Source organism: Zootoca vivipara, chromosome 13 (assembly GCF_965207765.1).
Source record: "Zootoca vivipara chromosome 13, rZooViv2.hap1.1, whole genome shotgun sequence".
NCBI lineage: Eukaryota > Metazoa > Chordata > Lepidosauria > Squamata > Lacertidae > Zootoca > Zootoca vivipara.
The window spans coordinates 548476-575575 of NC_142596.1; the positions used below are offsets into that span (position 1 = coordinate 548476).

At 48.8% G+C, this 27100-nt stretch overlaps 1 protein-coding gene across 5 annotated transcripts in view; it reads right to left on the reverse strand.

Moving 5' to 3' along the window:
• The window catches only part of SNX33 (sorting nexin 33), an 83660-nt gene extending 57567 nt beyond the window's left edge, over window positions 1-26093 (reverse strand). For 3 of the 5 annotated variants that reach the window (XM_035138152.3, XM_088657153.1, XM_088657154.1), the window contains exon 1: window positions 23298-25726. In XM_035138152.3, coding sequence (XP_034994043.1) covers window positions 23298-24726 — 1429 coding nt within the window. In that variant the 5' untranslated portion in view covers window positions 24727-25726. Of the gene's footprint in view, window positions 1-20790; window positions 20939-23297 lie in introns of all 5 variants that reach the window. The other 2 variants (XM_088657152.1, XM_035138151.3) reach the window with 2 other exon arrangements.
• Window positions 26094-27100: the final 1007 nt, after the last annotated feature.

A 27100-nucleotide genomic window follows, 5' to 3' on the forward strand; every position in this document is an offset into this window, starting at 1 on the left:
AAAAACAACCGGAGACCTCTCGGTCTGGGAAAGTAGAGTATAAGAAACCTACCCGCCGCCTTGTGTGCTGGGAATATAACAAAGGCACCTGTAGTAGGGCCTTTTGCAAATACAGCCATGAGTGCGAGAAATGCCAGGGTTCCCATCCAGCCACCTCCTGCTTCAAAGGCAGGCAGTCCTTTCGGGGGAGGCGAGGCAATTATCAACAAGGGGCAAGGAGTGGAACGGCAGCCGGCCAAGGTACATCAGGTAACCGCTACTGATTTGTCCTTGGCCTTGGCATATTCCCCGATTAAACTCCATTCCCTTAAATCTATGCTGCAACTTTACCCTAATAGCCAGGCAGCCAGATACTTGTGGGAAGGTTTTTCATCAGGTTTCAGAATCCCAGTTACCACCCCCCCCTTGTCAGGCGAACCACCTAATCAGAAGTCAGTTAGGGAAATGCCAGAGGTTGCTGGTAAAAAGATTTCTAAGGAGATTAACGCAAGAAGGGTGGCTGGCCCGTTTCGCATACCCCCCATTCCGGACCTGCACATCTCTCCTTTGGGTATAGTTCCTAAAAAGAACCCAGGAGAATTTAGACTTATTCATAATCTTTCCCACCCTCGGGGCTTCTCAGTCAACGATGGCATTCCCCAGGAGTTATGCACCGTTAAATATGCCTCTTTCGATCAGGCAATCAAGCTTATTAGGAGTTTTGGCAAAGGCGCCCTTATGGCAAAATGTGATATCGAATCTGCCTTCCGCCTTCTCCCAGTCCATCCTCAGGATTTTAGGTGGCTGGGTTTCAAATTTGAAGATGCATACTTTGTGGACAAGGCCATGCCCATGGGCTGTTCTGTGGCGTGCTCCGCGTTTGAGGCCTTTAGCACCTTCCTGGATTGGGCCCTCCGTTTCAGAACTGGTTTGGAGGGTGTCACACACTATTTAGATGACTTCCTTTTTTGTGGGGGAGCTGATAACCAAGATTGTGCTTATCTCCTAGAAGCCTTTGCCTCCTTAACTGCTGACTTGGGTGTTCCTTTGGCTGCTGAAAAAACAGAAGGACCGGTGTCTACCTTAACCTACCTAGGAATTGAGCTGGACACGGTGGCGCAGACTTCTCGGTTACCAGTTGAAAAATTAACAGCATTGAGGCAGACTATCTCCGAATTGCTACCCCTTAAAAAAGTAACCCTAAAACAGATTCAGTCCCTCCTCGGCCACCTTAACTTTGCCTGTAGGGTGGTTTCTCCTGGGCGCCCCTTTTGCGCCAGACTGGCTAGACTTTCTGCCGGACTACGGGAACCCCACCACAGGGTGCGCCTTAATAAGGGGGTTAAATCAGACATGGAAGCATGGCTGCAATTCCTCGAGAATTTTAATGGGGTGTCTCTTTGGCAGGATAACATGAGGCTCCAGGTAGATTTTCAGGTGCAGTCTGACGCTGCTGGCTCCCTCGGGTTTGGGGTATACTTTAGGGGTCGATGGTGTGCCCAGCGTTGGCCTGCCAGATGGCAAAATAAGCCTATTACCCGCGATCTAACCTTCTTAGAATTCTTTCCAATTGTTGTGGCGGTGCACTTATGGGCAGAGGAGTTCAGGAATCACCGTGTATGCTTTTGGACTGACAACCAGGCTGTTGTTGGCGTCTTGTCCAGACAATCTTCCCGATCACCTAGGGTTACCGCCTTGCTACGTGCCTTTGTCCTAACATGCCTGCAATTAAACATTTATTTCTCGGCTAAATTTGTACCGGGTGCTAATAACGATATCGCGGACGCTTTATCTCGTTTCCAGATGGATCGTTTCCGCTCTCTAGCGCCAGAGGCTCAGGAGTTGCCGGAGGCGTTCCCGGAACAACTATGGAATCTTGGGAACGAGATGTCCTAGAGGGAGTATTGGCGTCGGTTGCCCCCTCTACTCTTAACACCTATAAGAAAGCTTGGTCTGATTTCAGTAACTTCAGGATTAAAACCCAGGGCTTGCGCCCCAATAGCCCTCCCAATAAGCAGGACGTTTTAATGTACTTAGCAAGCTTGAGGAGATTGGGCAGGGCTGCCAGGACCCTTCACATTCAAACTGCCGCCATTTCCTTCTTTAGCAAGGCTTGTTTCTCAGTGGATCCTTGTGCAGATTTTTTAGTTCGTAAGGCCCTGGAGGGGTGGCGTAGGCTTCAGCCCCCGCGCAAGGACCATCGCAAGCCAATAACCTTTGAACTTCTGATGCAAATTCACAAACATCTGCGGGACCTTTGCTGGTCTAAATACGAGGCAAGGCTTTTCTCCGCAGCCTATTCGATCGCATTTTTTGGCGCCCTTAGGGTTGGTGAAGTGGTCTGTGAGGGCCCTTCTGACAGTATTAAAAGGGGCATCCTATTGTCGGACTTATCCTTGTCTAGCAAGGAATTGGTCATTCGCATTCGCCAATCTAAGACAGACCAGTGTGGGAAGGGCACCCTAATGCGCTTGCCTACTACGGGTCAGAGGGGCCCTTGTCCTGTGAAGGACACCAGGCGTTTCCTCCATCTAAGGCCCCCTTCTCCTGGCCCTTTACTAATTCACCCTGATGGTTCTTGCTTAACCCGCCACCAATTCACGCGCGTCATGCGTCAGGCAATCTCAGCCTGTGGCCTTGTTCCCTCAGAATTCGCTGCTCATTCCTTCCGTATTGGGGCCGCCACTACTGCAGTACACATGGGCCTGTCAGCTGAAAGGATTAAGGATCTGGGTCGTTGGAAGTCCAAGGCATACATGGGGTATCTCCGCTCCACTAAGTAGTGATCACTTTCTATGTATGGCGGCCGTGCTTATGTTTCCTTTGCTTCGCTTCCAGGAAAACTTGTTAACATCTGGATGGTGGGTCATAGCATCATGCATTGGGCGCGTGCACGTGCTTGTGACCGGAACTTGGGACCCAACCTTGGGCTGCCACGCAGGGTCAGAATCACTTGGATTACGAGAAGGGGCATGCGCTGGTCTGAATTCCTGCCAGCAGTGAAGGCCAAGGCTGCTTTGCGCGGTCCTCCTGATATCATGGTAGTGCAACTCGGCGAGAATGATCTAGCTTATCGTAAAGGCCTAGATTTAAAGTGGAACATATTCCAGGACTTTGATGAACTTAAGGCTGCTTACCATACTTTGACCATATTTTGGTCTGCGCTGCTTGAGAGACGCACTTGGCGTGACGCTGCTTCACCTGCTGGTGTGAACAAAGCAAGGAAGTTTTTGGACTTGGCAGTTGCCAAAAAAGTCTTGGCCTTGAATGGACATGTGATACCACACCCTGCGATAACCTTCAAAGAGGAACGCTTCTACCGTGCTGATGGCGTGCATCTTTCAAATGATGGCAACGATGTCTGGCTGGCTGATATACTAGGTGCTATTAGGTGTTGGTTACGGAGGTAGAGGTATTGGCGGCGAGCCCTTTCGGGCTCGATTGGCGGTAGGCATTGGATTATCTCGTGAAGGTCCAGGTGCGGGGGGGAGGTTGCTGCCATCACCTCCCCCAAATCCGGAGGGGTACTCCCTTAAGGAGTCCAAGGGGCGTTGCCAAGTCCGAAACCGTGGAAGGTGAGGGCCTGAGGGCACGACCCCGAATGGTGGCCCCAGGATGGGTACCTAGTTGATGTGCATCGCAGGACCCATCCAACGGTGGTTAACCCTTCACAGACTGCCAGCAGAGCGGGCTGGAGTCGGATATAGTCGGTTAGATCCAATGCCTATGCCAATACCTCTCTTCTTCCGTAATCAATAAAGTTGTGGCCTATTCGACCCATTAACCTTAAGATATGTGTCCTGTGTCTTTATTCCTTCCGGGGAGGCCTCGTGTATTGCCACACAAAATCTCTTCCCGGCTTGAAGGGAGGAGATGTTGTGGGCACACGTGGCCTCCACGTGGGGGGGGAATGGTTAGCATTCCCCCCAGCCCATTGGTCGTTTTCCTGCCGCGACGCGCCTGCGGTGCGTCCAATCGGGGCGCACCTGGAGGGGGCGTGGCTCCCCTATATAGGTGAGTCCGCGGCAGGATCTCGTCCTCTTGCCTTCGGACTCGACTCACCTTTTTCTCCCACCCACCTCCCCCGTTTAGGCAGGGTTCCTCCTCTGACGTTGCCTACGAACTTCGGTTGGTCGCCGTATTCGGGGCCGGGTAGGAATTTTCCCACCTGGCAAATTGGCTCAGGCCAGGTGGTTTTCGCCTACCTCGTGGTAATCGTCACAACTTGGGTTTGGCGGTAGGCATTGGATTATCTCGTGAAGGTCCAGGTGCGGGGGGGAGGTTGCTGCCATCACCTCCCCCAAATCCGGAGGGGTACTCCCTTAAGGAGTCCAAGGGGCGTTGCCAAGTCCGAAACCGTGGAAGGTGAGGGCCTGAGGGCACGACCCCGAATGGTGGCCCCAGGATGGGTACCTAGTTGATGTGCATCGCAGGACCCATCCAACGGTGGTTAACCCTTCACAGACTGCCAGCAGAGCGGGCTGGAGTCGGATATAGTCGGTTAGATCCAATGCCTATGCCAATACCTCTCTTCTTCCGTAATCAATAAAGTTGTGGCCTATTCGACCCATTAACCTTAAGATATGTGTCCTGTGTCTTTATTCCTTCCGGGGAGGCCTCGTGTATTGCCACACAACTGGTTACAGGTAGGTAGCCGTGTTGGTCTGGGTCGAAGTAAAAACAAAAAAAATTCCTTCAGTAGCACCTTAAAGACCAACTAAGTTTTTATTTTGGTATGAGCTTTCGTGTGCATGCACACTTCTTCAGATACTGTTGACAACTGTTCATGACTGCAATTAGTCCTACAGGAAAAAGCAAGGGATTGTGTGCAGATGGCCAAAAATAGCTTTAGCATATGCAATGAGACAAGAATCTAATAACTCTATTCAGACCAGATCTCTCAATAGTTTTCAGTTTAGCAATAAGTTGTAATTCAGCAACTTCTTTTTCAAGTCTATTTCTGAAATTCTTTTGTAATAAGACAGCTGCTTTGAGATCCTGTATTGAATGTCCTGGGAGGTTGAAGTGTTCTCCTACTATGCGTGCTGGCATTTGATGGCATACACAATGTTAGAAGATGAGCAATTAAATAGTCCTGAGATGGTATGTTGGATGTTGTTGGGGCCAGTAATGATGTTGTCCGGGTTTATGTGGCAGCAAAGTTGGCATCTGGGTTTATTACAGGCTCTGGTACCAGTGTCCATGTTAAGTCTTGGCTGCTGTATTATTGTGGGTGAGGAGTTGTTTAAAATTGGGTGGCTGTCTGTAGGCTCTTCCCAGAGCCTGAGAATGAGAACTGTCATTGTCTAGGAGAGGCTGTAGATCTCTGATGATGCATTGAATTATTTTTACTTGGGAGCTGTATGTGATTACTAGTGGCGTTCTGTTATTTTCTCTTTTAGGTCTGTCTTGCAGTTTTCTCTGGGTATCAGTGTGGCTTTGTTGATCTGTTGTTTAACTTCATCAGGCGGATATTTTAGTTCCAAAAAAGGTTTGCTCTTAGGTGAGAATCCCTGTCTGTAGAGTTGGAACAGATGTGGCTGTAATGTAGGGCCTGGCTATACACAATTGATTGTTTGGTATGTTTGGGATGGTAGCTGGAAGCATGTAGATATGTTTGTCGGTCAGTTGGTTTTCGGTATAAGGTGGGGTCTATACGCCCATCCTGTATTTTTTTATAGTAGTGTCCAAAAAATGTATTTCTTGTATAGATTGGTTCATTGTTAGGTTGATGGTGGGGTGAAAGTCATTGAATGTCTGGTGGAAGGTGTCCAGGGTCTGTTGAACATGTGTCCAGACAATAAAAATATTGTCAATGTATCGCAGTTCAGGAAGCATTGTTCCAAATCTGCCATGAAGATGTTGGCATACTGTGGGGCCATGTGGGGGCCCATTGCTGTGCTGCTGATCTGGAGGAACAGGTCATCTCCAAATTTGAAGTGGTTGTGGGTAAGGACAAAATGGCAGAGTTTGGTAGCAAAGTCCGCTGTGATTTTATCTGAAATGGTTTTCCTGTTTTTAATGTTGTGTTTTAATGCTGCAGCAGACCCTGGGACAGTAGGGTGAAGGGCGGGTGATATGGTCCATGGGGTCACGAAGAGTCGGACACGACTAAACAACTAAACAACATGGGATGCACTGTAATGCCCACTGTAATGCCCACCTTACTCACCATCCGCCATCCATTTCCTCCCAAGGAAGACAGCAAGAGCATTTGTCTTTTGGGAACAGAGGATGCCAGGCGGTGGGAAGGGGCCTTTCTGTCCACCCCCCCCCCTTTTAAACCATGTGCTGAGAAGCTGCTGGGACTCCCTGCTTTCCTGCTGTCCTTTCCCTTTCCTCCTAGCACTTGCGTGCAAGGAAACAGGATCTTGCTTCCGTAGGAGTTTATGTCCTCCCTCACTGCCATTGTGGCAGCCCAAGAAGCAGATATGGAGCTGGCCTCATGATACACCCCCCACCCCCACCTGCTTATGATTCCCGCCTTTCTTCAGCAGAGAAAGAAATAACATCTTACAGAAAAGAAAGCAGAGTTTGGGCCAAGCTCCAGAGAGACCTCGAGATGCTGCTGGACTACAACTCCCATCATCCCTGACAGTTGGCCATGCTGGCCTGAGTTCATGGGAGTTGTAGCACACCGGCACCTGGAGGGAGGGGCCCTCTGCTCCCTCTCCCTGCGCTCACACAGCCACAAAGGTTTCACTGATGGCCATGGGGGGGTTGGTCTGGATGACCCCTTGGCTACCTTTCACCTCAACAATTCTATAGGTTTTATTAAAGCCCTTTCTGTCTATACCACCCTTTCTCCAATAATCTTGGGGTGGTATAGATGGTTCCCCACGTATCATTTTACTCTCCCAATCTTCTTCTTCTTCTTTGGTGATCCCTCATAGCTGAGTCAGATTGTCTTCCATGAGCACAGTCTTAACAGTGAGTCCGCAAGTGACTGTGGAGGCCAATTCTGGATCCACAGTGGGGACACAGGTTTCCGGGTGGGAGTTGATCACGATGAGGGTTTGCCTTCCTCTTAGCACGTTTCTCCCTTTCGTCCCGAGTTTGCATGTCTTCAAAGGCAGTTCCTCAACTGGAGTGACAGCTGTATATAATACAGCTCGGCAGCTGTATCCATGACTGAGTAGCCCTATTTGGGATCCACTCTGCTCACCCTGAAAAGGAGGGGGGGAGCTAGAAAAGGTGCCCTAAACATAGTCTGCCTCCCTTTTCCCCTGACAGGATTACCGCGCCCAGTGGGGTCAGCAGTGGTTGTAAAAGACAATTGAACTTAGGAACATGAAATATACAGACTGTGTTGGATAACTCTCACATTAAAATAAAAAAATTCCTTCTAGCAGCAACTTAGAGACCAACTAAGTTTGTCATTGGTATGAGCTTTTGTGTGCATGCACACTTCTTCAGATAAGAAGTGCTGCTAGAAGGTATTTTTTTATTTTGTTTCAACTACGTCAGACCAACACGGCTACTTACCTGTAACTCTCACAATAAAGTAGGTTCCGTGATGTGATGTAGATTTCCCAGAACATTTTGACTTTAAACTTTCCAGAAAAGAATCCTATGCAAACTAGGGCAATTTGCATAGGGAGGCTTGCACTGGGAATTTTTCCAGTGCCCCAGAGTGATCTAAATTCAGCATGTTTATTTTGTCTCCCATAAGCAAAGCTCAGAAGTTCAAAACTGCTAAGCACGCTGTAAGGGGACACACGTACAGGGAGCCCCCACCGGTTCTCCTGACAAGCTCTTCACCGAGAGTGACAGCGAGTCAGGAGAAAGGAATGAGGAAGTAAGCAGGGAGGCGTCAGGGCTGTCGCAGATGAAAGAGCCACAACATCGCCATGAGAGAGGAGCAGGGGAGGAGGAGCTGGGAAAGACAGAGAGCGCAGAACAGCTGGAGGGAAGGCCGGTCCCTCCAACGCCAGAACTGAGGCCAGCAGCCACCCGTAGGGCTAGAGGGCGGCGCTTTGGGGTGCTGAGGCTTTTATGTTGGAAGAAAACCCGGAAGAAGCCATTGCGGGGTTCTGACACGGACTAGGCAGTCATGTTTGCTGAGTTCTTTGCACTGTAAATACTAGGCACAATAAAACCTTAAAAAGGAAGACGGAGTGGAGCGTCTTTACTCGCGAGTAGCCGCACGCCTCTGACACATGCCTTATACTGGATTTGAACTGCTGTGAGCAAAATGGATTTGTGGGAAATGCAGTGCACCAATAAATTGGCTGTGGTTGTGATCCTTTTCAAACCCGTCAGGCACAGATCACCACTTCTTGCCTCTGAGCTCAACCACGACTTCTTCTCCCCTGCCTTCGATTCACGGGAGTCAGGCTACTCCAAACCACACCTTCAATCCGCAGGTGTGGTTCAGATTCCATGTGTGCGTCACCTTAGTGAGGCATACAAACAGGAGAGATACCCACATTGTCTGCAATTCTCTCCCTCTCTGCTCCCACCAGCCATAAGGAAGAGATGGAATCTGCTGCCACAAGGTGCAGCAACAGCTGCCGGCATTTTGGCAATGCTCTCCAAAAGGAGCCTCCAATTCCTGGCTTTTTAAAGTCAGCTTTATTGAGCATTTTCCACATAGAGCTTTATTGAGAATTTTCCACATAGAGTACAATAAAGACAACTCCGAGCTAAGAAAATAAATAGGAGAGAATTCTCGCAAGAGAAAAGAATAAAGTAACAGAAAGAGAAGAGGAGGGGAAGAAAGGAGCTCAAGGTCCTCTGCCATAAGCAAGGCCCCTCATCTTCCATCTACCACCTTCTGGAGTGTCTTTTCATTAGTCCAAGAAAGAAAACGACAAAAAGCAACACACACACACATTTAACAAAGAGCAAAGATTAAAGACCACGAAAGGCAAGATAAGAGAAAAATCAAGAAAAAACAAAAATTTTCACGTGACACCTGGCTTGAGAGCAGTACATGTGAAAAGGATCTAGGAGTCTTGGTAGACCACAAACTTGACATGAGTCAACAGTGTGATGCAGCAGCTTAAAAAGCCAATGCAATTCTGGGCTGCATCAATAGGAGTATAGCATCTAGATCAAGGGAAGTAATACCGGTAGTACCACTGTATTCTGCTCTGGTCAGACCTCACCTGGAATACTGTGTCCAGTTCTGGGCACCACAGTTCAAGAAGGATACTGACAAGCTGGACCGTGTCCAGAGGAGGGCAACCAAAATGGTCAAAGGCCTGGAAACAATGCTTTATGAGGAACGGCTTAGGGAGCTGGGTATGTTTAGCCTGGAGAAGAGAAGGTTAAGGGGTGATATGATAGCCATGTTCAAATATATAAAAGGATGTCATATAGAAGAGGGTGAAAGGTTGTTTTCTGCTGCTCCAGAGAAGCGGACACGGAGCAATGGATTCAAGCTACAAGAAAGAAGATTCCACCTAAACATTAGGAAGAACGTCCTGACAGTAAGAGCTGTTCGACAGTGGAATTTGCTGTCAAGGAGTGTGGTGGAGTCTCCTTCTTTGGAGGTCTTTAAGCAGAGGCTTGACAGCCATATGTCAGGAATGCTTTGATGGTGTTTCCTGCTTGGCAGGGGGTTGGACTGGATGGCCCTTGTGGTCTCTTCCAACTCTATCATTCTATGAAAAATGAAAAGGGGCACACTCAGATATCTGTCTGCCAATTGTATCTATAACTATTTAAAGTATTCAAGGTATACACTCCCAGATAATCCTGTTTAAGAAAGGGGGAAGGGGTGTGTGTCTTCCATTTCTTCCCATCTTTTCCCATACCAACCACCGCAACTTTCAAGGCTTTTCGTCCTGTGCTCACTTCTACTTGTGCCCTGGAACCTTTCTTCAAGTCCATCTCTGCTTGTCTCTTGGTGTTTCTGGTCATCAATCCATTTCTCTCTCTTCAGGCATCCCAACAGCTTCCTTTGTCTTTCCAGTCCTCCAGGCCGTCCGCACCATCACCTGCTCCTGACTCACGTGCAGGCAGAAATTGATCCAAATCTCCTCACGCAGATCCTGTGCTTTCTGCCATCTGAAGTATCTCTAGTTTGATCTCTCAACTCTTAATTCTGACAGCTGTGCATCTAGTAGCCATTGTAAAAAAAAATCCACGCAACATTAATTTTACCAAATTCTGTTTAGTCACACACCCTCTGGGAGTCTCTGCTTCCACGAACTTGTGTCTGCTTACACATTCCTTTCCCACAGGAATCAAACACACTTTTGCTTTTCATAGCAAACAAAGACTCTCGCGATGGAGAGTTATAGACAATATAAGTTGAAGATTTAAAGCAGGTTCAGACCTTAAGCGTTTGGGTTCATTCTCAAGCCTGTTAATAAGTGCTTTATCATCTCCCAGCAGCCCACTTCTTTTTTGGGTACCAATTAACTGGCAGATAGAAGATCCCATTCTTATTTGCTTCCAGTCTTAAAAATTGTTAAAAGAAGGTTTGCTGACCTGGTACCCTGAAAGGGTAATTCTGCAGTATGTGGGCCCCATGGAAAGTTCCTCACTCAAGACGTTCACCCACCCCCTGAAAACTTCCTTGTTTCAGGGAGGCAAATCCAACAGAACACCAGAAATATTATCGATATTTTAGAATATCTGGAATTTAGAAATGATAAACAAGTGACCTTAATGCTAATAGACGCTGAAAAGGCCTTTGATAACATTTCTTGGTGTTTTATGAAAAAACAAATAAAACTAATGGGTCTGGGAGAGAGATTTGAGAGAGGAATTGAGGCCATCTATACAAATCAAAAAGCAAGATTCATTATTAATGGCATTACCACAGAAAATATAGATATTAGAAAAGGCACAAGGCAAGGCTGCCCCTTGCCACCCCTGTGGTTCATTACGGTGCTAGAAATTTTAATGGAAAAATTAAGAGAAGAAGAAAAAACAAAAGGAATTAAAAGAAAAACATATAAGGTAAGAGCATATGCGGATGATCTGATAACAACTGAACACCCCAAAGAGAATATCCTGACAGCAATAAAATTAATAAATGAATTTGGCAGGATTTAGATTAAACTATAAAAAACTAATTCGTTGGTTAAGAACATGAGCTTAGAGGAGAAGAAAGATTTACAAGAAAGCACGGGTCTAGAGATTAAGAACAAAGTAAAATACCTAGGAGTTTGGTTATCTGCTAAATACATAGACTTGTATCAAGAAAACTATACAAAATCATGGAATGAAATTAAGAAAAATTTGGAAATCTGGCGCAAACTTCACCTAGCCCTTTGGGGTAGGACATTGGCAGTCAAGATGAATGTTTTACCAAAAATGATTTTTTTATTTCAAACCATTCCCATTTTAGGAGGTATTAATTCATTTCAAAACTGGAGAAGGGACACCGCAAGGTTTACATGGAATGGTAAAATGCCAAGAATAAAACATCTCATTCTTATTGACCTGATCTTGAATGATACCATGCCACTGCTAGGCTGTCATGGATTAGACACAGATTGATGAGATTGAGAGGGCTTCAACAACCGGTTTGGTTGGCACGCATATATGGTTTATGAGAAAGTGAAGGTACATAAGGGGTTTCTAAACCATATAATTAGAAAATCATTCTATAAAATCTGGGACAAGTATAAGAGAATATTGGAACCTAAAATCCCCTTGTGGACCTCCCTGATAGAGGCCACGGCAGTAAAAAGGAAAAATGCAAAAGGTGATTGGGGAACATACAGAATGCTATTAGAGGAAAATTTAACCTGAAAAAAATTGATGAAATTAGAAGGTATGTGACGGATTGGCTACAATACTTTCAAATAAACGAGAGGTGGATCATTGATAGACAGACAGGATTTGAAAAAGAAACATCAAGACTAGAAAAAAATTAGCACAAGCCAAAAGTAAGCATATCTCCAAAATGTAGAATCTTCTACTCAAGTGGGAGACTAAGGTAAAGGGACCCCTGACCATTAGGTCCAGTCGTGACCGACTCTGGGGTTGCGCGCTCATCTCGCATTATTGGCCAAGGGAGCCGGCGTATAGCTTCCAGGTCATGTGGCCAGCATGACAAAGCCGCTTCTGGCAAACCAGAGCAGCACATGGAAACGCCGTTTACCTTCCCGCTGTAGCGGTTCCTATTTATCTACTTGCATTTTGACGTGCTTTCGAACTGCTAGGTTGGCAGGAGCTGGGACCAAGCAACGGGAGCTCACTCCGTCACAGGGATTCGAACCGCCGACCTTCTGATCAGCAAGCCCTAGGCTCAGTGGTTTAACCACAGAGCCACCTGGGTTCATTTATTCTAAAGAAGAATAAATGAAAAGTGCAATGGTATGCTGGGCCCAAGACCTTGGCCATAATATCTGTATGAACCAATGGGAGTGTGCTATAATTTAAGAGAAAATATTATGAAAAATGTTATATCGGTGGCACCTCACCCTGGCCAGACTGGCGAAAATATATAAGAGTAGATCGGAAAAATTGTTGGAGATGTAAAGAGGGGAGAGGGTCATTAATGCATATGTGGTGGGAATGTGGAAAAATTAGGAAGTTTTGGGGCGTTATATATAATGAACTAAAAAAGATGATTAAAATCCCATTCACAAAACGACCAGAAGCCTTCTCATTAGGGATACAGTGGTGCCTCGCTTTACGAATGCCTCGCACAACAAAAAAACTCGCTATACGAAAGAGTTTTGTGTTGCACGAGGCATTCGTAAGACGACAAAATTTTCTATGACCGCCGCTTCGTCTTACAAAGCGCGGCAATAGAAAGCGGCAAAGGAAGATCAGCTGTCAGCGCGGGAAGCTGACAGCTAATCTTCCTTTGCCAGGGGGGACGGAGCCGAAACGCAGCGGTGCGGCGGCTGCCCCTGCCTGTCTTCCCCTTGGCTCGCAACCCAATGGAGTGTAAACTCCGAAGTTGCGCTCCATGTCGGGGGAGGCAGGCGGGAGGCGGCAGCGGGAGAAGCTCTTCCCCAGCCGCCGCCTCTCGCCGCGCACAGCCGGCATGGAGCGCAACTTCGGGGAGGCAGGCAAGGCGGTGGCTGGGAGAAGAGAGCTTCTCCCCCCGCCGCCTCACACACAGCTGGCATCGCATGCCACCGCCAATCCCCCAGAGCCCATAGGAACGCATTGATTAAGTTTCAATGCATTCCTATGGGAAACTGGGACTCGCTAGACGAAAAATTCGTTACACGAATTGACCTGTGGAACGAATTAATTTCGTCTAGCGAGGCACCACTGTAATGTCAACTGAAATAAAAAAAGAAGACCGGATTGAGAAGATGATTGGGCCGCATCTGGCCCACGGGCCTTAGGTTGCCTACCCCTGCACTAGAGGGCCTTACATCTCAGCTGCCCCAACCGCAACAATAATACTGGTCCACCTAATGGTTGTTTTAAAGATGACAAAAAAGGAGAATGCATGATAAAGACACTGCACATTGGATATATTTCGTATCCAGCTTAGTCATACTCAGAGTAGACCCACTCAAATTAATGCCCATTCCTAGTTTAGGTCCATTAAGTTCAGTGGGTCTGCTTTGAGCATGTCTTGTTCAATACAACCCAATGGACAACTCAAGGAAATTGTACATCACAATCACATGCAGATTTGCTTAAGTCACACTGATTTCAGTGAGATTTACTTCTATGTAAGCATGCAGCCTTTATCAATTAAACACACATAAATTGGCATTCTTACTCCCAAGTAAACATGCAAATGTCGAACTGATTTGTGGATTAAACATTGCCACCTTGACACTATGGATAGAAAAATCATTGCTGGAGTTCTGCAAGCACAACACAAATGATCAAGGGAATGGAGCAACTATGAAGAAAAGCTGCAGTGTTTGGGGGTTTTTTGTTACAAAAAAGGGGACATGTGAGAAGTTTGCCTGGAGTGGAGAAAGTGGAGAGAGAGAAGTGTTTCTCCCTCAACACCAGAATGAAGCTGAATGTTGGGAGATTTGGGACAGATGGTAGAAAATCCTTCTTTCCACAGCACACAGTTGATCTATGGAGGGCCGGCTCTAGGTAGAGTCCCGGTGGTGCGGGGCGCCAGGGCGTTGGGCCGCGCGGAAGCCATGCTGCGCACTGCGAGGGCGGGGGCGCCGGAGCGATCTCCGCCCCTCAGCGGCAGGGTGCCCGACCTGCCCTGGATCTATGGGACTCCATCCCACAGAGGCAGGAAGGGCCACCAATTGGGGTGGCTTTCAAAGAGGGTTCAACTAATTCTTGGCATCTTCCCATAAAAGGATCCCTCTTCCTGTGAGTAAGCCCTTTGACTTTCTTCTGAGCAGACATGCCCAGGACTATACTGTCCATCTCCTACGTGGAGGAGAGGCCTATTGATGGCTCAGCTCTGCCTCCAGAGAGAGAGGAAGGGATGCTTTGGAAAACCAGTTGCTGGAAGGGAGGGAAGAGGGCTCTTGGCCACGGTGAGAACAGGATGCTGGCCAAGATGGGTCAGGGGCTGGATCCAGCAAGCTCTTTTTGTGCTTTTACTACAGAGTCTGCCTGGGACAAGAGCCCCCACCCCACCCCCCAAATCTGAGGGAAGCAGAGCTGAACTGGAACAGACCACAAAAGCAGGGCCAACCCAAAGGCCCCTGGCAGGGACCTCCTTCTGCCCCCCCCCCTGCAGAGCGTGGCAGCCCCCGCCAGGTCTTGGCACCAAGAGCCACCACGATGCTGCCTGTGTGGCGCCAAGCTCTCTGTGTAGCCATGCCCATTCTCCGTGTAACTTTCTTCCTTTTTTCTCAATGCCTGGGAGATAAGTCTCAGCCAGCCTCCGTCTCTGTTTCTCTCTCACACAGACACAAACACACACAGAGAGAGACAGTGGCTCTTTGTAATGAAACCAAAGGGCAAGGCAGTGGGTGTCATGGAATCCTTTCAGATCCCTTGTTTCAATTCTGCTTTCATGCCTCTTACATTTATTTATTTTACCTATATAACAAAATTTATATGCTGCTTGATTGCAGTAAACCTCTAAGCTGTTTACAAATTATTAAAAAAGTAAAATTCTCAGTAAAAGGCTGTTGAATTTAAAAGCCTTCCAAAGAAATTAAAAACAGCAATAGACTATAAAGGCGTATGTATTGAACTCGACTTCTACATATGTAGATAGTTTTGCCTGAACAAACATATTTTAAGCTGGTGCTGAAAGGTTGCAGTGAGGATGCCATCCTGATGTCCACAGGCAAGGAGTTCCAAATTGTGGGTGCTATTCCACAAGACTGACTTCTCACGAATGCGGAGCAAGCAGGATGTGGACCTGTCACCCATGTTTGGGGTGAGGCGATCCTGCAAGTAAACTGAGATTGTACTTCTCTATTGTACTATATTTTGAATTCTAATCTTCCATTAGCTTAGTTTGTGAGCTATTCTGCATCTACATGCATTAACAGCTGGAAGGGAGGAGGAATCCAGGATATGAATAAAATTAATTATGTTACAAATAAATAAAATTCCCACAGGGAAAGCTGAGTGAAATGCATGCAACATGGGGTTGCGATCAGAGAATTCAGCTTCTAGAGAGACTGGCTTGGTTCAACAAGCTAGCAAGCAGCGGCAGCTCCAGAACTTCTGTGCTGAGGCCTCAGACCTGCTGCCTTTCCTCCCTTTTTAAAACTTTGTTTAGTTTTGCTTTACTTATTTTACAGCTGGGCAAAGTACTGTACAGTCCCTGCTCCCCTTTACTTTAATCTGCCAGAGGCATCTCTACAGATATGCAATTTTCTATGCTGGGGAGAGCAGGGCCTCAGGTCCTTTAATTCCCCAGCAATGTTCCTGTGAAACAGCCAGTTTCTTGCCCTCACAACTTGGCCATCCTTGTTCCATCCTCCTTGGGGATTGCAAGGACACGGCAGGTTAAGCCACACTGCTTTGAGACATGGACATAGGATTCCCACTGTGGATCGCATCGGAGTGCGAGTCTAGTTCTCTGGGACAGACTCGATCGCCATGAGGGATTTAGGGGAAACACAAAGTACCCTTGGAAGAAGCCCAAAAGGCTGTTTCGGGTGCTGGGGATCCGGCTGCACACTTAGTGAGCTCTCTTGCCCCCGAACCGCCCTGCAAAGAGCGGGGAAGAATGGTGAGATTGAGCCGCGAGTGCTAGAATCCATTCACTACTCCGTGGTGAGAAGCCTCAGGCTCCAAGCAAAAAAGCTGCAAGCTCTCTGATAAATTAAAGCTAAAAGCAAAAAAGATTAATTAATTGGCAAAAAGATCTGAATTATAATTGGCAAAAAAGATGGGATGAAAAAAGGAGGTCTTTCTTGGCTGTGGTGAGCTCTAATCTGCATGGGGGCTGCACGGAAACGCCATTTACTTTGTGCTTTTGAACTGCTAGGTTGGCCAGAGCAGGGACCGAGCAACGGGAGCTCACCCCATCGCAGGGATTTGAACCGCCGACCTTCTGATCGGCAAGCCCTAGGCTCTGTGGTTTAACCCACAGCCACCCGCATCCCATATATAATAATAATAATATTCTGTATTTTAGAATTTCTGTTTTGTTGGAAGCCGCCCAGATTATTATTATTATTATTATGTGTGTGTGGCAAACCCAGATTTAACCCACTTTGGTACTTCTGGGTTTGCTGCAAATGGACGACCGACAGGGCGGACTTAAAACAAGGTACCACTGTACTGTAATAGAATATCTGGAGGCCTGGAATGATAAGCAAGTAGCTTTGATGTTTATTGATGCGGAGAAGACCTTTGACAATATTTCATGGACTATGGAAAGGATGGAATTTGGAGAATCATTTCTTAAAGGAATTGGCGCTATATACTCTGAGCAGAAAGCCATGCTGATTGTTAATGTACTGACTGGAAAATGGGACATTATTAAAATAACCAGACAGTGTTGTCCCCTGTTGTTATTGTTTAGTTTAGTGCTAGAAGTCCTGGCGAGAACTATAAGAGAAGGAGTGAAAGGAATTTCGGTGGGGAACAAAGAATATAGATTGAAAGCCTTTGCAAACGCTCTTGAAATAACAGTTGAAGAACCTTTGACTAGTGCAACAAAGGCACTAGAAAAGATTCAGGAATTTGGACACGTTGCTGGTATTAAACTTAATGAGACAAAAACCAAAATGTTGGTCAAAAATATGACAGTACAATCTGAAGAATTGATCATAGAAATAACTATGGGGGGAAAGGTCAAATATTTAGGGGTAGGGTTAACTACAAAAATAGTAATATATTTAATGATACAGTAATTACATACCGATGTGGAAAGAAGGGAAGAGAAACTTGGAGGTGTGGGGAGGGATGAATTTGTCATTTTGGGGAAGAATATCAACTATAAAAATAAATGTGCTACCGAGAATACTTTTTCTGTTTCAATCAATACCCATGATCAGTGGGGTAGGGCATTCTAAAGAATGGCAAAAAACAGTATCTAAATTTATCTGGCAGGGGAAGAAACCAAGAATAAAATATAAGTTATTGACAGACTCTAAAGAAAGAGGCAGCTTCTCCTTGCCAGATTTAATAGGTATAATAGGTGAAGAGATACCAAAAGAAGACAAAAGGCTTTTCATGTACGCAACGATGGCAGTGAGAATGCTTCTAGCCCAGAGAAGTGCCGACCAGAGAAGAATAGCAGACTAAATTGATGGAGTATGCAGAGATGGGAAGACCTTTTATTTTAATGTTTTGAAATGGTTAAAGTTAAAATGTATAAAATTATGTAAAACCAATAAAAAATTTATATATATAAAAAGAATTCCCACTGTGGAAAATAAGTCATCTGCTGCAAGGCAGAGGAAATACTAACTCCATATGCTCCAACAGCTCCGGTTTATCCAGAACGTCCTGTTTGCTGATCCCTCCACCTGCAAAGTGCCTGTCTCCATCTTATTCCTCATTTGAAGATGCCTAGGCTTGCTGTTCTTCCCATTTCACAGCCCTGTCCCAGACTTGCCAGAAATTTAGGTCACAATCCTGCATGTTGCAAACCACCCTGAGATCTGTGGATGGAGGGCAGTATACAAATTTAATACTGTAAACAAGAATACAGTCAAACCTTGGTTTGCGACCACCTCCGTTTGCGTCCGCTTCGGTTTCTGACCATCGTGGACCCGGAAGTGTTTACATCCGGGTTCTGCAGCGCTCGGATGCGCAAAAGTGCTCTATTGTGCTTCGCGCATGCGCAGTAGCGTACATCAGGGAGCACCCAATTCGGGGAGCGAGCGGCTCCACGGAACGGATTGCGGTCGCAAACCAAGGTATGACTGTACATGCAATAGCCAGTCCCTGGGGTGCCCTGTGTTTTACTTCTGAGTAGGCATGCACTGCAAAACTCAAGTAAGATCTTGGGGGTGGATGGTCACGTTAAGTCCAGCACCTGCCACTTCCAATACTGGCCAGACTCAGCAGCCCATAGCAGAGGACAGGCCCAGAGGGGGCCAATGTGGGGCCCTCCAGAAGCTGTGAGCATGGCTGAGGGTCAGGGTTCCTGGGAGCTGCACTCTGGCCTCATCTGCAAGTGCTCCCTTAGCTCCCTTGCTCTGGCCTTTCTCCAAGACAAAGCCCCTTCCGGAGCCTTTTTAACAACCACCAACTTGACACAAACATTGGATGCATCCTGCCAGATCTTGAAAAGCCTGTCAGCTAGCAAAGGAGAGTTGCTCAAGGCAGCATCCTGTCCTTCAGCACAGCCTCCATCTGCTCGGCATCCTCCAGGCCTTGTTGGACCACAATTCCCATCAACCTTGACCACTGGGCTTCTGGGAGTCCAACAACATCTGGAGGGCACCAGGTTGGGGAAGGCTGCTCAGAGTTACCCGAACCTTGTTCTGTGCACTGCTATTGCTGCTGCCACAGAGGCAACTAATGCTGGCTGACAGCCTGTAGGTTTTGTCATCAGCCATTTCATGCACTGTTTATTTTGATTTATTTTTTGCATTTCTTTTATGGCCTGCAGGGAACAGGGAAATAAAGCAGGGCTGACTTTTAAAACCATGCCGGGCAGGCACAGCAAATGTACACAACAGGCACAGCTGAGCCTCCGGGAGAGCATGATGGGGGCAGGGAGCAGGGAGGCTCCCTATCTATCAGATACACATGTCCCAGTTTTCATCCAAGTGATCTTCTTTTAATGCACTTCAGCCCATGCCATGCTTTTTTTTTTTTTTTGGAATGAGAGGGCAATTAGGGCATGTGACTAGAGAAAGAGCCTGCACAGGAGTCCTCTGAGCGCAAAATCACAGGGTGGCAGTTGTCTAACATGGAAACAGCATCACTGCCTTCTATTCCCAAAGCTCAGGGTGTGGCTGACATTCCTTGTGTAGCCCAAAGGGCCCAGGACACACCAGAGTGGCACTGGCAGGCTTGCAGGACCCACTTGTTTCAGATTATTCACCCCCAAATACACATACAAGATGACTCTGGAGCAGGGCGGGGGTAATTGCTGCCCTCCAGGAGTTGCTGGACTACAACTCCCATCCATCATCTCTGACCATTGGGCATGCTGGCTGGGGCTGAGGGGAGCTGGGAGTCTCAGAACAGGTGGGCCCCCCTCCCTCTGGAGCAAGGCCTGCAGAGAGGATGCCTAGGAGTCCAGATCAAGATGAAGGCTGGGCTGCATCTCTCCTTCCTGACAGATTCTTTTTCTGTATGGAAGGGATTTGGGGCAGGGAAAGGGCCCAAGAGAAGCACTCCACCCTGTGCCAGTCCTGACATGGTACATTCCAGCTAGAGATTGAGAGATCTCGGTCACAATCTGCAATCTGCATGGCATAGGAAAAGTATACCAGGATACCTGAAGGAGCGTCTCCACCTCCATTGCTCTGCCCAGACACTGAGGTCCAGTGCTGAGAAGCCGAGTTACAGGGAACCAGGCAGAGGGCCTTCTCAGAAGTGGCCCCCACCCTATGGAACGCCCTCCCACCAGATGTCAAAAAAAAAACAACTACCAGACTTTTCAAGGACTTCTGAAGGCAGCCCTGTTTAGGGAAGCTTTTAATCTTTAAGAAATTGTGTATTCTAATATTTCTGTTGGAAGCCGCCCAGAGTGGCTGGGGAAACCCAGCCAGATGGGCAGGGTATAAATAATAAATTATTGTTAGAATCATAGAATCATAGAGTTGGAAGAGACCACAAGCGCCGTCCAGTCCAACCCCCTGCCAAGCAGGAAACACCATCAAAGCATTCCTGACAGATGGCTGTCAAGCGTCTGCTTAAAGACCTCCAAAGAAGGAGACTCCACCACACTTCTTGGCAGCAAATTCCACTGTTGAACAGCTCTTACTGTCAGGAAGTTCTTCCTAATGTTTAGGTGGAATCTTCTTTCTTGTAGTTTGAATCCATTGCTCCGTGTCCGCTTCTCTGGAGCAGCAGAAAACAACCTTTCACCCTCCTCTATATGACATCATTTTATATACATGGCTATCATATCACCCCTTAACCTTCTCTTCTCCAGGCTAAACATACCCAGCTCCCTAAGCCGTTCCTCACAAGGCATCGTTTCCAGGCCTTTGACCATTTTGGTTGCCCTCCTCTAGACACGTCTCAGCTTGTCAGTATCCTTCTTCTTCTTGTTGTTGTTATTATTATTATTAAGAAACTCCAGGTGTAAAAATTCTCCCTGCATCACACAACCACCATCTCAATACAGCCACCCCACAGCCCTGATCCTGCAGCCTTTACCTGGGTGGAAACACAGCTACGGTATGTCTAATATTCCCATCCTTCCCAACTTCTGCCTCAAAAAGGGAGACACGGCAGGGCTGGTGTGCTACTTGCCATCACCACCTCGTGAGCCCTCCAAGAAAAGTGTGCAGCAGTCAGATGGCCAGGCCCTTTCCCCAGAGAAGCTCTCCCCCAGCAACACACTCAGTTCCTGACCTTGTTATGCAGTGTTCTCCCAGGGAATTTCCTGGCCCCAAGTGAAGCTCTGCTCTCAGCCGACCCTCAGCTGTCTGCCTTCTGACTTGCATCTGGGCTGAGGGACGGCCCTGCCTGCCACCTTCCTCCTCCTTGGTCTCAGGGCCAACTTTGTGGAAACGCAACAGACAATGGAGACAAAATTAGGATGGGGAGGCTCCACCTGCCATTGGCTCTGGTGCCACCTGCTGCTGGGCTCCCTGCCTTCCCCAACGGGCCCCAGCACCACCGCTCAGAGCAGGCCAGGTACTTGTCAGTATTGTCTACTCTGGCTGGCAACAGCGGGGCAGCACAAGCCATTTTGCCCTTGAGGCTCCTGCGACCACTGGTGAAGAAGCAACATCGCCACCTCTGCCCATTTGGGACAAGATTGCTCCAATTTGGGGTGAGATCTTGCCCAACATGGCTGTGACCTTGTCAAAAATCGGTTCTGATGGCGGAGGAGGCAGGGCACCCACAAGGGGAACCCACAGGAATGTCACCTAGAGGTCTGCTAAAGCCTCGTCGGCCTCATGCCTGGGCCAACTCTGGCAGCCACTCTTCAGGGACTCCAAGAGCAGCCCTTCCTCCCACCTGCAAGTCAAATCTTTAAACTGGACATTCCAGGGACAGAACCCGAAACCTTCTGCATGCCAAGCAGGTGTCCTAGCTTCTAGTGCTGGGCTAGGCTCCCTTCCCAATTCTCTAGCAAGCATGCAAATGTGTTTTTTGACTCCTTTGCTGGACTCACTGCATGCAGTGCAAAAAAATCCAGCATTCAGGAATTGGGTGGAGAACAAACAGTTAGACCCTCCGGATGCTCAGCTGCTGACAGGAAGGTCAATGAACGACCTTCCAAGGAATAGTCCCAGCAGGAAATTGCCAGTTGAGGTTTCTATTTGCTTAGGCCTCAGTTCGAGTTAAGCTGGTCTCTCCCACTCACAGGTGTGAAATGGCCAAAATGCCAAAGCAAGGAAGACGGCTGCAGTGAAGGTCGGGGTGCTTCTCTTGCAGCTGAATCTTGTACTGAAGCACCACAGACATCCCCTTTCAGTGCTGCTTCAGGGACTGGAAATCTGTGACCCTGCAGGTGCTGCTCGGTGTCAACCCCCAAAAGCCCCAGAGGCCAGATGGCAAGTGGTCACGCAAGCTGGGAGTTGTAGTCCAGCAATACCTGGAGGACCACAGGTTCCCCCTCCCTGACTTAAACCATTTACTCTTATTTCCCCTCTTCCTGTGTGTATTGGAGATACTGTAATGATTCCCGTGTCCAATGGAGGGGGCTCTAATCCCTGAAAGCCTTTGCCTCCTTCAGCAACTCCTGCAGCAAAGAGGGTGAGACTGAGAGGGGGGTCTAGTTGTTTGGGCAGCCCAGGACCTCCAGGCACACTGAACAGACTTGTGCCTGGGGAGGTCACTTTGACGCTGCTAACAGAGCGATTTAACTTCACCCCAAGAGGTACACTCCATTGTCAATGTAGTCAACTACACTGAGTCAGCTTTACTCAGAGCAGACCCACTGAAGCAGGGAGCCAATGGTGGTGGAGGGGTCAGTCGGCGACGAATGGCATCACCCTTCCTTCCACTTCCTTGTCACAGGGTTCCTTCCCACTTAGCCTCCCAGTCCTGCTTTGGAGACTGCATGAGGGTGTTAACCCCCGCCAAGCTAGCCATGTCCCTTTCCTTCACAGAAACCAGACTACAGCATAAGCAGCTGCAAGGCTTGCAACCAGGGCGTGCTGTCAAACCAACTGCAGAGGCTCCACCACAACAGAGCAGGTGGTGCAAAAAAACTGACTTAAGGCTACCTACACACAAGAAAGAGGTGGTGAGAAAAAACCACTGGATTCATTGGGACCTGCTTCCAAGCAGACACACCTAGTGTAAGTGTGATAAAAGAAAGTGTTCCTTGTGAAAATGGTCCTCCCGGTCTCTGCTCTGCCATCCCTATGGATTGGCACACCTGCTTGCTCACCATGGAGATTGGATCGTATGGTTGTGTTTTGCTTTACTGAGAGTTTTTTTCATTGTTTCTATCATCTATTGGATGTTTTTATCTGTTGCACACAATTTTCAAGGAATCAGCAATAGGCATTTTAAAATAAAATAACAATAATAAGTGAAAGAATTACATGTTCCTTCCTCATTGGGTTCCGATTCTTTCCTAAGAACAGCCTTCTCCAACCTGGTGCCCTCAAATGTTTACGCTTATAGTTCCCATCAGCCCCACTGAGAGGAATTGTAGTCCCAAGCGTCTGGAGAGGGGGCCAGGTTGTGCTAGATCATGAGCCCCTCAGGACCTGACTTCCTCCACTCCATGCGAGCCAATGGTCCTGTAGCAGCAACACACAGTAACGTTCACATGCTCCAAGATGCTACAGTACAATGAGGCACCACTAAGGACAGCCTCTACACAACACCCGAGCCACACCGGTTGCCTCCTCCTCCCCAGCAGCATCCGCCTGGACAGCTGCGCACTCTGCACTTACCTTTCTGAAGATGGATGATGTCTGGGAAGTTGGAGAGGAGCCCCTGGTACAAGGAAAGCGTGTCCAGCATGAGGAACAGGTCGTTCTTGGGCTGCTCGGCAAACATCTCCCCCACAGCCTCATAGGTCTTGCCCGTGTGTGAGAGGGCACCGTTGAGCGCACTGAAGCTGTAGGGAGGGTCCATCTGGAAAGACTGGCTCACGGCCTGAAAGGCATTGCCCAGCTTCTGGAACTCTTTGCGGAAGCCGCCCAGGTGCTTGCGCACCAGCTCGGAAGCCACATTGGTCAGCTGTAACACGCTGTCATCCATCTTCTTGCTGAAGGCCTTGAACATGTCCACTCGGTCCTCCACGTCCTGCAAATCCTGGTGCTCCGTCGGGATCTGGAGGGTCAACAGGAAGCTGGCGCCCACCATCTCGTCCTTCTCCGCCCGGCGCTTCCCCAGCTTCCACTGCTTGTCATCCCCACAGGTGAGGAAGTGCTGGAAGCCCTCGTACTGCGAGAGTGTTGGGTGGCTGGTCATGTGGTCCATCCACAAGATCAGCCGCCGCTTGCGCTTCTCAATGAAGTCCTCCTCAAAGCGCCCCGTGGCCTGCTTCTCGGGCAGGTGGGGCACAGAGACAACAGTGAACTTGTGCAGCAGCCGGTTGTACAGCCAGTCAAAGTGTTTGTACCGCCGGTAGACTGGCGAGTTGGTGCTGCTGGGCGTCAGCCGGTAGGAGATGTAGCTCTTGATGCCTTTGAACTTGGTCTGTTTGGTGGGATCCTCCACAGAGCAGACCAGAGGGTGCGGACTGGGCCTCCACTGGGGCCCACTGGGGCCCATGTCGATGTAGTAAGCCTCTGAGATCTTAGACATCATGGGGACATCACCCAAGATGAAGGCCTCCACCCCAGACCGGACAAAGCAAGAGAAGCGGTTGAGGTTCTTCCCCACCACGCTGCCCCTCTTGGAAGACCCCATGCTGTCCTGCCTCTCCAAGGAAGGCTTGGGCCGGTAGCCCATATTGTATGGCCCAGGGTAAGACGGGTGCGGGGACGGGTGCCCGTTGGTGCCAGCCCTGCTCCTGGGCTCCTCCACCACCGTGCTGCTGTCATCCCACTCATCCCAGTCATCGTCATCATCATCTTCAAAGCTGCCCTGGTGGGAGACACTGGTGTTAGGTGGGGTCCCATAGCAGGAGGAGCCATTCCCAGGGGACCTGGCTGGGCTGCTGGAGTAGTCTGAGTAAGTTGAGGCTGTCCTGGAGCGAAGGATTTCCACGTAGGACGCAGGAAAAAGGCCGGTCTCACCGCGGCTATTAGTCCCCTGCAGCCACCCGTCCAATGAGTTCTCGCTGAAGATGACCAGCTCTTCGTTCTCCTCGATGCTGATCTCCTCCTTGTTTTCGCTGCAGAAGCTGTAGAGAGCCCTGGCCTTCATTGCCATGGCTGCTCACTGTGGTACAGCCTGCTGCTGACACAAAAAGGTCTCCCCACCACAAGCACTGCCGTGGTTTCTTGAATACTTAAGTCCCTACTTAAACACAGCACTTGCCGTGTGCCTTGAAATCTGAAACACTTTTGCGAAATCAAAAGAGTTTCATAGACTTTCCCGGAAAAGACCAAAACAATTTGTCTCTTTCTTCAGAATCAGTCCTGAGGTTTATCAGGGCCAACCAATTTCCCAGTGGGCAGGCCCTGGTCAAGGGTGACCAGCTCAGGGCAAAGGAAACAGCATTGTCAACCCCTGCCCCCCTTTCAGGTTCTACAGGACTCGGTCAGATCCATGGATAACTTACAAAACTGTCAGTCCTGTGTTGATTTTATCTTGCAAACAAGTTATTCCTGAACCAACCCTGAAGTACACATAAAATTTAGCAGTCTCCCATCAGGTGAGTGATATCCAAGATAGGGCTTTTGTAAGGAAAGTTTATCTTTCAAAATGTATGTATATTTTAAAAATTAAATAATTTTGCTCGATTTTATCTGAAAGTGAATCCAGCGTAATGCACGATCATGGTGCTGGAAAAAAACGCCTTTCAAGAAGAAGAAGAATAAAAAATAACTGAAAAAACCCTACTGTTGTTATTACAGATCGAAAATGTTTTGCAAGCCTTTGCAAGCCTTTTGGGTCTGATTTGAAATCTACAACCCTCCAGAGGTTGGGGGGGGGGGACAGAAAAGCCACAAGTCAATCCAAAACTGAATGGTCACGCCTTTAGTCCTCAGAATAACACAAACATGCACAGCCCCTCCTATTTCAACAGGGCAAGCACAGAGTTCAAGAGAACTTGTTGATGTCTTTTGCCAGGAGGGAAGAAAATGAAATAGAAACCAGAAGTAGTTTGCTACTTTGCAGGCCCTGCTGGGAGGGCGAAAAGGCAGAAGGATTCCACGCAGCAACGGGACTTTCTTGCCCCCCCCCCCCGGCAGCTCTCCAAATAGATCTCCTCGCTTCCAGGGATTCCGCTCCACCAGCTAAGCGTTAAATCCCTTCAAGGCCGCAGGTGCCTTTTGCTATGGACTCCTTCCTCGGATCCCACCCGCCTCCTCCGAGAGGCAGGAAAGTCCTTCGCGCGAGGCGGTCGCCGCTTCCCGGCGCCTCGGGGATCTTGCGCCTGCGGAGTCGAAACGGAAAGGGCAGCGAGCGCGGGTTCCGTCCCGCCGGGCAAGGGGAGGCGAGCGCCGAAAGTTTCCGCGGAGTTGCCGTGACGGAGCCCGGCGGGTTGCGCGGAGATCAGGATCCGGGCCAACGGGAGCCACTTCCGCCGGGAACGAGGCCGGGACGCCGCCGCCGCCGCCGCCGCCGCTTCGGCTCTGGCCGGGCTGCGAGGAGGTGGGGCGGGGCGGCCGGAGGAGCAGGCGGAGCAGCCCTGCCTCCCTCCCTCCCTCGCCCGGGCGGCCACCCGGCGGCCCTCCTCTCTCCGACCCTCCGCCGCCTCTTCGTGGGCGCAGCGGTGCTCTCGCTCTCGGCGCCCTTCTCCGCCACGGCTCTTCCCGGCGGCCCAGGTCGCGCTCTGGGACGCGCGCGAGGGGCCCGGCAGCCTCGGCAGCTCCCGCCCAGCCGCCGACCCAGAGTCACCCCGGGCAGGCAGCGAGGACCGCGGCTGCCCTCTGCAGACCGCTGCCGGAGCCGCGCCGGCTCTCCCGGGGGAAGCACCAAGAAGAGCTGTTCTGCTCCGGGGCGGGGGGGGGGACTCTTCTTTTTATTCTGATACTACAACTCCCATCATCCGCAACCAGCGGAGAGCTGGGAGTTGTATTTCGCAAACTTTGGTCCCCTCCCCCCCCCCCCGCTGTCAGCTTTGTTCAGGTGACCCACGGCTATCTTTAAGAATACCTTTGCTGTACAATTAAAAACTTCCTTGTAGAGTGCATTACAATCAGGATAGCAGGCAGAAAAAGTGGTCCTCCACCACACTCACTGACTTAGGTAGCACTGTATAGAGACTCCAGTTTTAAATAAACACCTTTTCTGCTTTGTTTTTAAGTTATTCCAGCCAATTAACACAGACTTTGCTTAGGAATTACATGGGATAGGAACATTTAATTGAAAACAGTCATTTAAATTGGGCTCCCTGTTGTTTTCTATGCACAGGGAATGGGTGAAATATGGAGGGGCAAACATGTCTTTCATTTGCTTGCGCACCTGCATTCCAAACACTGAATGATTGCATCACAGAAAGGCAGACCCCTGGAGTGAACTTTGCACCCCAGTTCTCAATGCATACCAGAAAATCCTGCACTTATTTTGAAGTTCCACTTGATACTGTGATAAGATTATGGCTGTACAGCCTGATCCTGTTTGTTAGTGGTACTCA